At 36.1% G+C, this 14,562-nt stretch overlaps 1 protein-coding gene and 1 non-coding gene across 6 annotated transcripts in view; one reads left to right on the plus strand and one right to left on the minus strand.

Moving 5' to 3' along the window:
• The window catches only part of polg (polymerase (DNA directed), gamma), a 91,330-nt gene extending 79,443 nt beyond the window's left edge, over positions 1 to 11,887 (minus strand). Inside the window, exons 1-3 of one of the 5 annotated variants that reach the window (XM_028823757.2) lie at positions 11,771 to 11,887; positions 3,629 to 4,422; positions 2,517 to 2,712 (exon numbers count right to left, since the gene is read on the minus strand). In XM_028823757.2, the coding sequence (XP_028679590.1) occupies positions 2,517 to 2,712; positions 3,629 to 4,227 (795 nt within the window). In that variant the 5' untranslated portion in view covers positions 4,228 to 4,422; positions 11,771 to 11,887. Of the gene's footprint in view, positions 1 to 2,516; positions 2,713 to 3,628; positions 4,426 to 11,424 lie in introns of all 5 variants that reach the window. The other 4 variants (XM_028823754.2, XM_028823756.2, XM_028823755.2 and 1 more) reach the window with 4 other exon arrangements.
• Positions 11,888 to 12,244: 357 nt separating this feature from the next.
• trnar-ucg (transfer RNA arginine (anticodon UCG)) lies at positions 12,245 to 12,317 on the plus strand. The gene has a single exon. It is a non-coding gene; the product is annotated as a tRNA-Arg (tRNA).
• The last annotated feature ends 2,245 nt before the right edge of the window (positions 12,318 to 14,562 follow it).

Consider the following 14,562-nt stretch of genomic DNA (forward strand, 5'->3'; position numbering starts at 1 on the left):
GTACACATTAAAAAAGGGGTGGGGATTCAATATGTCATGAGGGAGACTGCTCTAGCAGCCAATCAAGTTCTGCAGCATTGTGACTGTATTTGTTTGAGGCTGATTAGCATGTTCAATATATGGTTGCTTCAAAGCAGCAACCAAGCAGTGTTTGAGGGGCTTTTACATATGCACATTTACAAGGTGACTGAGATTTACAAAGGTAAATTCCATAGAAACATGCATACACCAGGTTTTATAAACTATTTTTTTTTTTTTTATTTTAGCACAAGCATATTTTAGATCCAGGCCTTTAATGACCTCTTGGGCACAGCCATCAGCGGTTTGTCTGTTTGCGGAGAGAGTGTTGACCTTGTTGAGATGTTTACTTACCTTGGCAGTGACATTCATGTCTCTGGTGACTCTTCCTGTAAAGTCAGTAGATAAATTGGAAGAGCAGGGGGGTCATGAGGTCGCTGGAAAGGGGTGTGTGACGCTCCCGATATCTATGCAAAGGGAAGAAGGTCCAAGTCTTTAGAGTCCTGGTGCTTCCTGTCTTACTATATGGTTGTGAGACATGGACGCTATCTAGTGACCTGAGACGAAGACTGGACTCCTTTGGTACTGTGTCTCTCCGGAAAATCCTTGGGTACCATTGGTTTGACTTTGTGTCGAATGAGCGGTTACTCATGGACTCCTGAATGAGGCACATTACCTGCATTTTGAGGGAGCATCAGTTACGGCACTACGGCCATGTGGCGCGTTTCCCCGAGGGTGATCCAGCTCGTAAGATCCTCATTGTTGGGGACCCAAATGGCTTGACCAGGCCAAGGGGTCGCCCACATAACACCTGGTTGCGGCAGATACAGGGTCATTTCCGGAGGGTAGGACTGGACCGTGTGTCTGCCTGTGGGGTTTCCAACCGGGATCCCGAACTGTTTCGACGTGTAGTGGGTGCAGCAACGCACTGTACCAGTGCATGCTGCCCAACTTGACTTGACTTGATATTTTAGAGCTCGATTCCACATTAAGTTTTATAAATGAGACCCCTGGAGATAACCTTAAAAAACTTGCCATCCTGTGAACATTACTGATCTTCCATATTAATTGTAAGACAAATCCTTTTTATTAAGTCTAAAAATACCCTTTAGGAAAAAATGGCAGGGGGATGTAATGCAATGGCATGGCATGATCATCATATGTTCATTATTCCAAAAATGTATTGAATACTATGACCAATATATATCAGTACCTTACTACCAACCGAAAGAATGCTTAGATAAACTGAGCGAAATAATCATGGACAGCTTAGGACTTGAAAAGACAGACTGGTAAGATCACCCTCAGGGACGTTTCCTTAAACTTAGATGAACTGTACATTACCCTTCCTTCCTTCCTTCAGAAATTAGCCAAACAATGATATAATCACCTCAACATCAGTCACACCCAAAACAGTGCAAACCAAATTAAAGTGCTGCAATCCATGATAGAGCACTGTCATCTAAATAATCAAGAACTTAGTTTCATTACAACACTTACATATAAACTCTAAAACGGTGTCTGTCAGAACTCGTCATCTAAACAAACATCCGCATGGGAGAAGACACAGAGGCCAACAATCACACTGAAAGAACTACAAATGTCAGGGTCCGGGAAAGCATAAAATTAGCTAAAAATAAAAAAGCTAAAAAAAAAAAAAAGCATTAGTTTAAAAAAATTAGTTTAAAAAAATTAGCATTAGGAAAGCATTAGCTAACTATATCAATAGCTCTGCTTACTGGATGGGACAGTTAAGTAGAAATCTCTCCCTTTTTTTTAAAAAAAAAAAAGAATCACCTTATGGAGTGTGCCAGATAGCATAAGAATAAATGTGCTATGTTTTGGGGAAAAGGTATTTTGACCTGATGAGAATAAGATTGAGTTTTTTTGTGCAAAACTAAACCTGATCACAAAGGAAAAAAACAGCAGCGTCTGTAGTGAAGCTGGAACAAATATACTAATTGAAATAGAGGTTTGGAAATCACTCCTAATTAGTGTGAAAACCTAGTATATATTAAAACATTCTAAGGCTAAATAATAATGTGGGGAGTCCAAATGCTTATGAAAATATGAAATTTCAGGTAAATATTCAGATTGCAAGAAGATACACAAATATATTTTCCTATCCAGCAAAGTGTAACATTTTTAGTGCGTCAGAATAAACATGTAAGGTAGTGTGTGTAGAATAGTGGGGAATGCGACAAGGGTTGAAAGGAAAAACTATGGTAAAAAAGTAAGCATTCGCCCTCCTTATTCAGACATTACACCTAACTAATATAAAAATATCACTATGTTCACTTAAGCATAGATCCTGGTTGCAACTATTTCTTAATAGTCATGCCATAAGCCAGGTGAAAATAGTGTCAAGGGCAGCAAATGTGTGTATGCCTGATAAATCTTGACAGATACCCAAAATGCTGGTAGTGGAGTACATGTAAATGATTCATTTGTATCAGGGAAGGTAAGTTCATCCAAGACAATTATATTTTTTCAGTCACCTTTAGAAGATACTGTTCCTTGATGTAGGCCCTGTCAAAGCTGATATTGTGTCCAACCACCAGTCGTTCACACCACTGACCATTAGGTGGTTGAATAGCATTTAACATCGTTTCCATGGGAATGAGGTCAGTTAGCGTTAACTGACTGGACCATGTGTAACGTTCTTCAATCAGACGCTTACTGCACCAGGAGTACCTGCAAATAAAAGAACAGAAGAAAATGATGCAGGAGAATACATACAATAGGGAGACTGGGGGTAGAAGGAATGACTCTGAACTCTGAAAATCATCCAACCACGCGGATGGACAAGGCCAAGAGGACACCCAAGTAACACCTGGCTGCGCCAGATAGGTGTCTGCTTGGGGGGTTGCCAACTAGGATCCCAAGCTGTTTCGTCATGTGATGGGTGCAGCAACGCGCTGCACCAGTGCATGCTTCCCGACCTAACCAAAAAAGTATTTCAGAATCTGTTTTTAGTACAACTGTAGGTTCAAGAGCAGAGCAGCAGGGTGGATAAATCAGTCCCAAATTAAATTAAAAAGGGTTGATTTTAAAGCAGCATAAAGCTGTCCATTTTACTAATGACAATACAAACTAACTCTGCAAAAATAAGAACTGGCTGTTAAAGGAAATACTGTTCAAGTCTGAAATATAATGATGCAGAAATAAGGGCAAGGTAAAACAATTTAAAAATTTTTAAACTCTAATACCAAGTACGTAACAGCAGATATTTTGAAAGTCTAGATAAAAAAACAGTGCTTTAAATGACGACATGTAAAATTATCCCTTTTTAATTAAGTACATTTCATGCACTTCTGTAGCCAACTTCACATAATACTATAAGCTACTATGTCACTAAGATAGCAGTCGCCTGTGGTCCATATGCAGTGTGCAAGCCTTGAAAGGAGTATCACATGCTATAACCATTAAAAATGGCATAAAGATAAACATGTCTTTGTCCATACATTTCCTGTAAAAAGCACATTCCTATTTGGGTCAGAGACAAAATGAAGCTCTCTAAGCAAGCAGCACTGGAATTAAGAAAAACAAGAACTTCATTTTAAAGGTATATAAATTAAAAGACAAAGGAATGATGTCTGCACTCACTCACCATCCAGTAGGGGACACAGCTACAGCAAGTGTGGGGCACTGACCCTCAGCCAGGCACACCTCAACATCAAATACAAGTGCTTGCTCATCAGGGAAATCCACCTTCCTCTGTTCTCCACTAGAGCAGTACTGCGTCCAGCCTACTTCCCATGCCCATACCTCTGGCATCTCAGGTGGCAGCTCCTGTAGCAACAGGCTGGCAGCTTTCAGGTAAGGAAAACTCTGTTTTTGGGCCAAAATGCTGAAATGTTTATCAATGTCTACACCATAAAACGGTGGCAGTGTAAGGTTAACATCTGGCAGCAAAGCTGTCTCTCGACCCCACAGATCGTGCTTCTGTAGGTGACAGATACTGTGAGTCACATCCTCCTCTGTTGGATTCACTTTACACCCATTGAAGATTTGACTGTGGAGATTCGGGGAGAGCATTTGAATTTTGAGAGGGTTGAACCGGGCTTCAGAATTTTGAGAACATGTTGGACTGTGAAACTTCCTTACAACCATGTTCCCGTCACTCCTGCAAGATGTCCCATTACTGCCCAGATTACAAATGACACATCTGGACAGACGTTGCTGGAGTTTAAACAAAAAGCTGCTCATTGAAGCAGAAAATTCTTTAGTGCACTTTACTGAATTCAGGTGAATTACATTAATGCCTCTTCTGTTCACTCATCCTAAAATTCACTATAACTCCAATATATAATTACTCATCTGTATCAAGAGTTGACTCTCTGGGGTAACTGAACATCCAGACTGCATAGAAATTCAGGACAGAAGCCAGGAGACAAGCCAAAACTGCTTAAAGAAAAAAGGGAGGAAAGAAAGATTAGTTCTTCTTTAACATTCAGTACATCACCCACAATAATTTCACTTTGATGGTCTCTATTCTCACTTTTACACCCGTGCCCAGTCAGTAATTTCCATCTCATATTCCAAAATCTCTACTCGATACCATCTTTTTATTAATACCATAACCATGCTAGCAGTTTTTTTAATTTTTTTTATTTTAAAAGCTTTAAAGGAGACCTTACTACCCCCGTACATTTGCATAAGTACACGTAATCAATAGATATATGAATATGGAGAAATTACTGGGGTGATAAATGTTTTATTACTTTTTAACATTTCTGAGTTAATTTTTTTCTTCTGTAAGGTTTTACACTGTGCCAAAACTCAATTTCTCCCTAATTCTTAAATATTTACATTGCATCTCTTTATCAGAATCAGAAATAACTTTATTGGCCAGGTACACTAATGTGTACTATGAATTTGTCTTGATAGTACTGGTGCAACATTCAAGGACAATACAGAACACAAGATAAACATAAACTGATCAAATATGATGCAGAATACATGCGCAATACAAAAAATAAAGCAATAGTAGGATTAAAATGTCCAGGCAGTGTAGTGTGCAGGAATGCATAGATATTGAGTAGTAGCCCAGACCCGATTAATCAGAATAACTGTATGTGGGGAAAAAAATGTTTAGGTGAGGTGTTTTGTTTTAGCTTTCACTGCACAAAGGCGTTTGCTGGAGACAGGATTTTGGAATAGGTGATGCCCTGGGTGAGTTGGATCAGCAATGATCTTTGCGGCCTGCTTCCGTATATTGGACTCATATCAAACTTGAATGTAAGATAACTTTATGTATAAATGTTTCCATGATCATCGTGAATAGGTTCCTGCAACGACTCCTTAATTCAAATCTGTTACTGCACTTTGCAAAAACTGTGTGTTGAACACTGGCATTAAGTTCTTACACTTAAGGCGTTTAACTACACTGTTTAAATTTCCTGTTAGTTTGGTTGTGTTTCCACGCTGTACGAGCAAAAAGCCTATTACTGAACAACTGGAAAGAAAATGCACTACTATGCATGATACACAGTGCTTACTCTCCAGTGTCCTCCATATGAACATAACCTCAATTTGGGCTATTATCAAATCACGTCATTTTGAAATATTTGATTAATGTTTACTACATACGTCAAAGTTACTGTATCGACATCACACCCAAAAAGCATTCACATTGAAAGGACGCCCCACCTACATGCACCATTTTCATGGTTCAAGATTATGTGGTTTGATTGTCAGTCTCACAGGGCACTCCTGTTCATTTCTTGAAACCTCTTTATGTGTTTTGATCAACCCAAATAGAAGTGAATTTACAGTAAACTTTTTTTTTTTCCCCTTTTCCATCTGCTCAATGATTACATGCACAAGGAGCATGCATCAGGTGCCTGACCATTTGTTAGGCTTGCTTTGATTGGCAGGCAAGTTGTTTAATGCGAATTGTGCATCAACTGTAACTATGTGCTTATTTTTAAAATAAATTTAAATTAGTTTTTTGTTGAATTTATTTTTACCTTTTTATTGTTCCATGTTAACCCTCAACTCATTGGGCTGTTAATGAAATTTCATAATTAAGACAGCACAAACAATTTCACCCCAATGCACGGTATTTTTCATAGTTAGATCAGTCCCATGTAGGATCACCTTCATACCACTGTTAATTTTGACAATACATTTTGATTTGGATTTAGTCTTCTGACTAAATTCCATTTTAGTTTCAGTCACATTGTAGTCATGTGATTTCTCAGTTTTTTTATTTTTAATAAATTTCCAAAAACCTCAAGTAAACTTTTTTCACGGTGTCATTATGGGGTGTTGTGTGTAGAATTCTGAGGAAAAAATGAATTTAATCCATTTTGGAATAAGGCTGTAACATAACAAAATGTGGAAAAAGTGATGCGCTGTGAATACTTTCCAGATGCACTGTAATTATTGTTAGTTTTAGTCAACAAAAAAATTAATTTCAGTCAAGAAAAAGTAAATCAGTTTTAGTCAACTAAAGGTAAAAATAAATTAGTCAGTCAAAATCAGATGGATATCTTGTTTAACATATGAATATGCACAGAATATACTGTACCTCTGAACTATTATACTAACATGTACACAAATGAACAAAACCACATGCATTGATTACTGAACATAAAATGAAGAGTGTAGAAAGGATTTACTCCAAAAGATCTTGGTCAGATAATGGCAGTCTCTCATCACAGTTTTCCAGGCTTCAACATGCCTTCGTTATGCTGCTATTAAGATATTACCAAAAAAGGCTGGCCCAAGCAGCACACATTTAATTTCAGGACAGGGATTATAAAGAATGAGATCATCATAGACCTTCCGATTTATTTGATCATGTGCACATTTTAAATTTGTTCTGGTATTTTTTCTCCAGCAACTGAAAAATGCTGCTTAAAATAAAACTTAAAATAAAAATTCAAAAAGTACAATATACTGTATGTACTGTTGAATTGGTGAATTTCAAAATAATTTAGGATACTTTCATTTAAACAAACCCTGTTTTTGTAAAGCTGTTTTGTAACAAAATACTTTCAAAATCTGGTTTGTCAGAGAATCACTCTGCTAGGTTTACAACATTTGCTATTGTATACAAGCTTTATATTTACATTATTAGCTTGTTAAAAACTCACTAAAGAATAACATTTAATTGATAAGTCCAATTTGTTACATTAATCCAATATTTTGGAACTCTTGTAAAAGAGCCTTTGAGGTGCTTTTTCCAAACTGTGTCACATGAGTGATCACAGTTTGTTACTGTTTAGCCTGAATGCAAATCCACAATTACAAAAGTTACCTGTAGTCAAATAATCGCAACCTTGAGATTGCATTACATTCACAAACATACCTTTCTAATATATGACATCATAAGTGCTTTTACATCATTCTTCACATTTTAGGGGTTATGCTCATAAACATTAGTCTGCTTTCAGAAACCAAACGAACAATTCAAATTTAGTGTTTGCAGATTCGTATTAAGCAAAGACATGTACATATCATATTAACTGGGAGAGGTACTTCAAGCACTGAAATCCTAAATACATTTTATGTTAGTATTAACAACTGGAAAAGCTAATTTAATCAGTGATGCAGACAAGCCAAATAGCCACTTCGCTTGAAACTTGCCTCAATTGTTAATTGCTACAACTGTTCTCGTCTCTGCCACTGTACCCGTATGTATAATTGGATGCATGCGAGGTGATTTCACTTGCAATCCTGAACGGTATCCACCAGTTACAAAGTGGATGGATGCGCAGATGAACATGTGTAGATGGGCTCATTACTATCAAATAAAGAATGCAAAGCTTTCATTCCTTTATCATGACTGTGTAGAACACTGTATTAAAAGTGATTAAAAAAAAAAAGTGATCATCCCCCCGTCATTTCATCAGCTGTAACAAATGCATGATACTACAAGCTAAACAGTTAAAACTCACATCTGAGGCTGAGCACATCTGATTGTGCTCTCAAAGCTGCATGACTCTGTTGCTTATGTAACTTGTAAAAGGGTAAAGCTGGCAATAACAAAATCCTGTGTGTGTCTGTGTGTTGGCTTTTAAATGGGCCTTGCCAGTTTATGCAGATATACACCGACAGCAGAATGGCGGCACTGGTCAATATGGTGGATGGACAAGTGGAGAAAGGGAAAGTGTCCTGGACAGGAGAAATAGATCCCCCAGTGATCATTTAAGAAGCCTCCAAAACATACTACTACCAGTTATTTACTTCTACCGCAATCAATAAACAATCCCAAAATAAAAATGTTCAATTCATTATATGGGTTGCCTATATGATCAACCTTTTAAATGTCATTGCTGTTTGTAATAAGTTAAAGTAAATCATGATTCAGTAAAACAACTTTACTGCCTGGCTATGGAAAGAAATACAAGTTTGGACATACAACTGACAATGCAATATGAAAAATAATGCTTGAGTGGTAGACACAAACAAATGAAAATTGTAAACATACTTAGAATTTCTATCATTCCTACTGATTACCCATTTAAATTCAAAAGAATACAGTTTCCTGTAAAATTGTGTTCTGCAGTGGCTACCAACAAGACCCAAGATTAGGTACTAGGAAAAGCAAGAATTAATCAACAACCAGGAATGTTTTACTCATGGGCAACTGTATGTAGCAAGCTCAACAGTAAGCAGCTCCAGTGAACTAATATTAGCCCCTGATAAAAAAAAAATACAAATATTGTGTAAAAAAAAAGCACTTCAATAGTTACATAGTACTTCTGATGCATCTTATTAACTTAAAGTACTATAATGTAAGCCAACTGCCTTCGGAAGTAGCACAGCTAGTATATTAAAGGTGATTTAAATCTTCATTTTAGGTACACTGTTAGGGACAAATCTTGGGCAAAAATCTGTTTCATTAAACAGGTCTTCTCATCTATTATTATCGAAGAACAAAAAAAAGTTAAAATGTCACATGATCTCAACTCTATAGTGATATTTTAGATGTAAATGATCCAGGATGACCTTGTTAAAGAGGCAGGCAGCTTCAAGCACTTAATAAATTCACACTGTTAATTTTTTTTTTTGAACACAAAATGTCAGATAATATTCATGGCACACAGGAAGCGATACTTGGATTGTAATGAAAGTGCATTTTGACTGAACCATTTAAAATGAATATCAACAATTTCAAAAGAGTGTTTGTAAATGGTGGTTTTAACACCTTTAAAATAAGAGGAAAACTAGTTTTAGAACACTGATTTTCAGTTGTTAACAAATGAGAAAGGAGACATCTGTGTGTTTAAAGTTTTTGCAAACAATACCTTAAGATAGACATCACTCATGCCAAACAATAAAGCTGACATTCACAGACACAAGAGACCACAAAACGTGTGAATTTTACTGGCTAAGATATTCAAGCAAAATGTACTGAAATTACACAGCTCTGGGATATCTAAAAATGCATTTCAAAATACCTTAAATGAATTATAGATAAATGTATATACCTTGTATTTATTTTCAGATATATCAAATACATTTCATGATAGTGTAAATTACATCCTTGTCACACTTGGGCATCTGAAATATATTTTAAGATATGTCAAAATTTGTTTGAGATATTCAGATATATGTAACCATGACTTTTGAGATCTTAAATAAATTCTGAGACACGGCTCAAAATGACAATTTGCAACATCCTAACTGCAATTCAAGGGCTGAAAATAGCTTCCTGTTTATGTTTGTATGTTGGATCTCCTGTAATTTTAAGATATTTTGAAATGCATTTGAGATTTGTCTCAAGATCAGCACATAAAGCAGAACCAGTTTACTGGCAGTACTCCATTTATGGTGATACACAAGCATTCGATTGAAGAGACTGGGTTGGGTGAAGTAGGTTTGCTCCCCTGTGAACCTCTATAATACAATAACATTACATCAAAGTGTGGGGTGTAGATAGTTTTCCCCTGTGAAACCTCAAGCAGTGCAATACAATAAGTTATAGGATTTATCCCTCCAAAACTTTGAGTGCTGTGAAACTTTGGATGCCACTGTACCCTAAGTAGAAATGCTCAAAATGCACAGGAAGATACTACAGATTTTTGAAAATACATTTCCAGTATGCCAAAACAGTCTATCTTAAAATGTAAAATATTTTAAAAAGGATTTCAGATAGCTTCATATTACCTCATGCTTGAATTATCTCAAACTAGCGATGCTATCTCCGAAACACATTTAAGAAAGTAATTTTAAAATATTTGCTGTCTTGCTTTATGTTACCTTTGGCACCCTTCCCCTCTATCTGCATATGTCGGAACCTCTTTTGACTAATGTGAATTTCCCATTGGGATTAATAAAGTATCTATCTATCTATCTATCTATCTATCTAATGCTCCCTCTCTTCAGTGTGTTCTCGTGAAGCTTGCTTCTCAGTTTCTGTCATTAATTTCAGTGCTCCTTTCTTGCCTCCTGCCAGGTTTTATACTTCTCGTCTTTGAAAGGCAACTCACTCAGTGTGCCTCCTAAGCCTTTTCTCTTCCTCATATGTCTCGCACTCCTTCTTTCCATTGTGTCACCAAAGCCAAACTGACAAATCAGACTGCTCTGTGGGACTGGATGCACATTCAGACCTTAATGTTTTATTATACAGTAGACATGACACACTTAAAATATCAGGAACTGGAGTTCTCTGCAAGATACCACTTTTCAATTTGAGGTACAGTATCTCAAAATGTACCCGAAGATTGTGTGAATTTTACTTCAAGCTATGTGAATTACATTTTAAAATAGCTTTAAAATGTTATTTCAAGATGTATTAAAATCATTTTCTTAAACACAATTAAATAGATACAGTGCATTTCAATCAAACTTAAGGTGAATTAGGTCAATTTGATATATGAAAATGTATCTTATGAGATTTTCAAATGCACAGAAAGTTATTTTGTGAAATCTGAAAATGTACTTTAGATATCCAAAAATACATATGAGAGATTTCAAAATGTATTTTAGGCATCTTAAAATGTAAACGAATTTATTTTGAATTCTTTTGAATCGATTTTCGGATATCTAAAAAGCTAATCTGCGTTTTTAGGCATCTCAAATTCATTTTGAAATATTTCTGAATGTTAATTTGGCTTGCCGTAACAGGGGATGTGCGTCAAATCTCTTCCATTACAGAGTAGTGCAAATATGCCGAGACAACCAATATTTGGTCCTAGAACTACTACCTCAAAATCTCCCTTCAACTCTGAGTTTGTTCATTTAGTGCTTTTCGCCTTGTCATTTGAGTTCAACTTTACACAGACAGGTGACAACATTCAGTCATGCCCGTTTCAGGTACATAGTATCGGTTACCTCGTCTCAAATTTTTACTTCAGTGCTTATATTTTAAATTTTAGTGGTTAAAGTGGAAAAAATCCTTAAGCGGTCTACTAATATTTTCATTCATTAATATGTAGAGTGGGACACAACTTGTATGCTGCTGTTGGCGGGAGGAGAGCGGGTCGAAAACTTTTCTAAAAGCGGTCTGTAAAAAAACAATTACACACATGCCTCTGTTTTAAAGATTTGTAACCATAAATCTCAGTAATCGCTCCGAGACTAACTTCAGATAAAACAGTATCCTGATGAGAGCTGAAAGCAGCTCGAACACTTCCACCAAGTATTCAGTCCATCACGATGCCCAGATGTTGCTGCACAAGTCATCAGCTACAAGTCAATCTCGTCTCACGCTGTCAATTAAACACTCCGGCCTCAGATTCCCAAATCTTTAAACCACAGTTTCTCATTTCAGTGTTTTAGAAACGTACTAACAAACCGTCTCTTTGACCCCAGTCAGCTTGTCTGTTTTCAGTCAGCCGCCCAACACGTTATGTACAAACTCCTAAAACGTGTAGTAGTCCACGACACACGTGACTCCTGGAGTGTAGAGTTGACGGATGCGTTTTGAAAACCACAGCGACGCATAGCGGTCAGGAGAAACGGCTTATTTTGCAGACTGTTTTGTATCAATTATTGAATTGAGGTTTTAAGCGTGAACATTTTCTAAAATTGTAACACATCGTGTTATAAGAAAATATATATATATGCTTTTGCATCAGTGTTTACAGTTAATTTTCTTTCTATGTAACACACATTTAAATGACACGTGTTATTTTTCGGTTAATGTGGATGGAAAGAAAATTCTAATAGTTAAAAAAAGCTATAAAAAATTTCCAAAGTCCCGCTTACAAAATAAATAAATAAATAAATACAAAAGTTAAATGAGCTTATAAGAGAGCTATTATTATAGGGCCGCGTGGCCTAATGGATAAGGCGTCTGACTTCGGATCAGAAGATTGCAGGTTCGAGTCCTGCCGCGGTCGTACTTTTGTACACATTTTCAGATGAAAGAATTAATTTTCTTCTGTACAAATCCAGATAGCATAACGTTCTTATTATGCGAATCAAATAACAGAGTCTGTGTGTTCATACGAAAGATAAGTAACAAATCGTGAATTACTATATGCTAATTGCGCCGCCTAGTGTCTAAATGTAAACTCAGTATATTGTAGTTGTAAATATATATATATAAACGAGTTCATCTTTGCAGCATGTTGAGAAATAAATTCAAAATAAAAACACTTGAATTAAATACAGGACATAACCATCGCCGTTTGTCAGATGATTTAAAAACAAGGTATAACGGGTTATGGGAGTATTATCCCATTGTACAAAAAGCGTGATCGAACCGATCCAAGTAACTATAGGCCAGTATGCTTAACGTATATCACAGGTATGTAAATTAATGGAAGCAATTATTAAGATAAAGATCGAACAGCACTTGTCTAGAGCTGCAGTATTAGCAAATACTCAGAATGGGATGAGACGGAGAGGGAAAGTTATTATTCACTAAAATGTCAGAACAGCAAATATGATCAGAAGCATGCGATTAGTTGTCAAATTAAAAAAAAAAAAGTGTGAATTCAGGGAGCGGACTGTTGGTGGGTAAAAAAAAATTGGCACAAATACAAGGAGCAAAGAGTAATGGTGATGAGGGTTTTTTCAGAATTAGGTGATGATTCCTAAGGGTGGGGGCGCTTCTGTTTTTAATATATATAAGAGATCTGTACATATCAATTAGCTGGTTAAATGTTCCGATGATACCGATGGACTTGGATATCATACAGGCTTGACCGGATTTGTGACTGACGAAATTTAATGCATGTAAATGTAAAGTATTACACGTCTGAGATAAAAATGACAGGTTTGAATACACAATGGGAGGTCTAAAACTTGAAAGTTGAAGTAATGAGAAGGATTCAGGAGTTATATTGGACTCATCACTATCTACATCCAGACAGTATACAGAAGAATCAATAAAGCTAATAGGATGTTAGGTTATACACTATATACTGTAAAGATGTGTAGAGTTTAAGTCAAGAGAGGTTATACTTAAGTTATATATACTAGTGAGCTCTCATCTAGAGTACTTTGTTCAGTTTTAATTTCCATATTATAACAAAAACATTGTGCTAGAAAACGTCCAGAGAAGAGTGATTAGGCTTATTCCAGGACTAAGAGGTCTGAGCTATGAGAAGAGATTGAACGAGTCGAATATTTTCAGTTTAAGCAAATGGAGATTAAGATGAGACATAACTGAAGTGTTTAAAATTCTGAAAAGAAGTGGTACAGTAAATCACAGTTACTACTTTAAAATAAACACTGCATCAAGGACAATAGGACATGGTTGGAAACTTGTTCAGGGAAGATTTCATATATATGTTAGAAGGTTTTCTTTATACAAAGATCCATAGACACCTGGAATTAATTACCAAGTGGACAGTAGGACTTTAGAGACCTTCAAATCTCAATTTAATGTTATTTTGAACAATCTAGATGAAAAGTATAAACAACCTTGTTGGGCTGAATGGCCTATTCTTGTCACAAGTTTTCTAATGTTCTGTTATTGTCTCTGATGAATGTATTTATTTACTTATTGTTTATATGAATTTAAGCTTAACAGTATAGGCGTGTGCTAGATAAGTGAATCACAAAATGGATAAAATGACAAATGCAGGTAAATTTTAATTTTATCTGATAAGATTCACCCTCAAGTAAATAAATTAATTATTACATATTTACAGTATATTATTTAAATGTATCTTTAACTTCATTTTATCAAAAACATTTTCTAGTTTACTATATATGAATAACAAGACATATATCTTCTTTATCTTTTTTAATGTTTTAGTTAAAATAGTTTTACATTTTTAATTAACCTAAAGTTAGATTATAATCAAATGTGAACAATATTGCAACTCAGACACAGAGGTTTTCTGCATGAAGGGCCAGTAATAATTATTTACATTTATACAGCACTTTTCTCACTACTCAAAGCGCTCAGCAATTGCAGGTTAAAGGCCTTACTGAAGGGCCCAACAGCGCGGAGTCCCTTTTTTGGCATTTACAGGATTCGAACTAGCAACCTTCCGATTGCCAGGGCGGAGCCCTAGCCTCAGAGCCACCACTCCGTCCTAGTATGCAGTAGTGCATAGCCCAACAAGATAAATAATATGCTTACCTCAATACTAAAGGCCTCATTTATGTCTTCTTCAGCATTTTTTATAC

The sequence above is a fragment of the Erpetoichthys calabaricus genome, chromosome 17 (genome assembly GCF_900747795.2).
Source record: "Erpetoichthys calabaricus chromosome 17, fErpCal1.3, whole genome shotgun sequence".
In the NCBI taxonomy this organism is placed as follows: domain Eukaryota; kingdom Metazoa; phylum Chordata; class Cladistia; order Polypteriformes; family Polypteridae; genus Erpetoichthys; species Erpetoichthys calabaricus.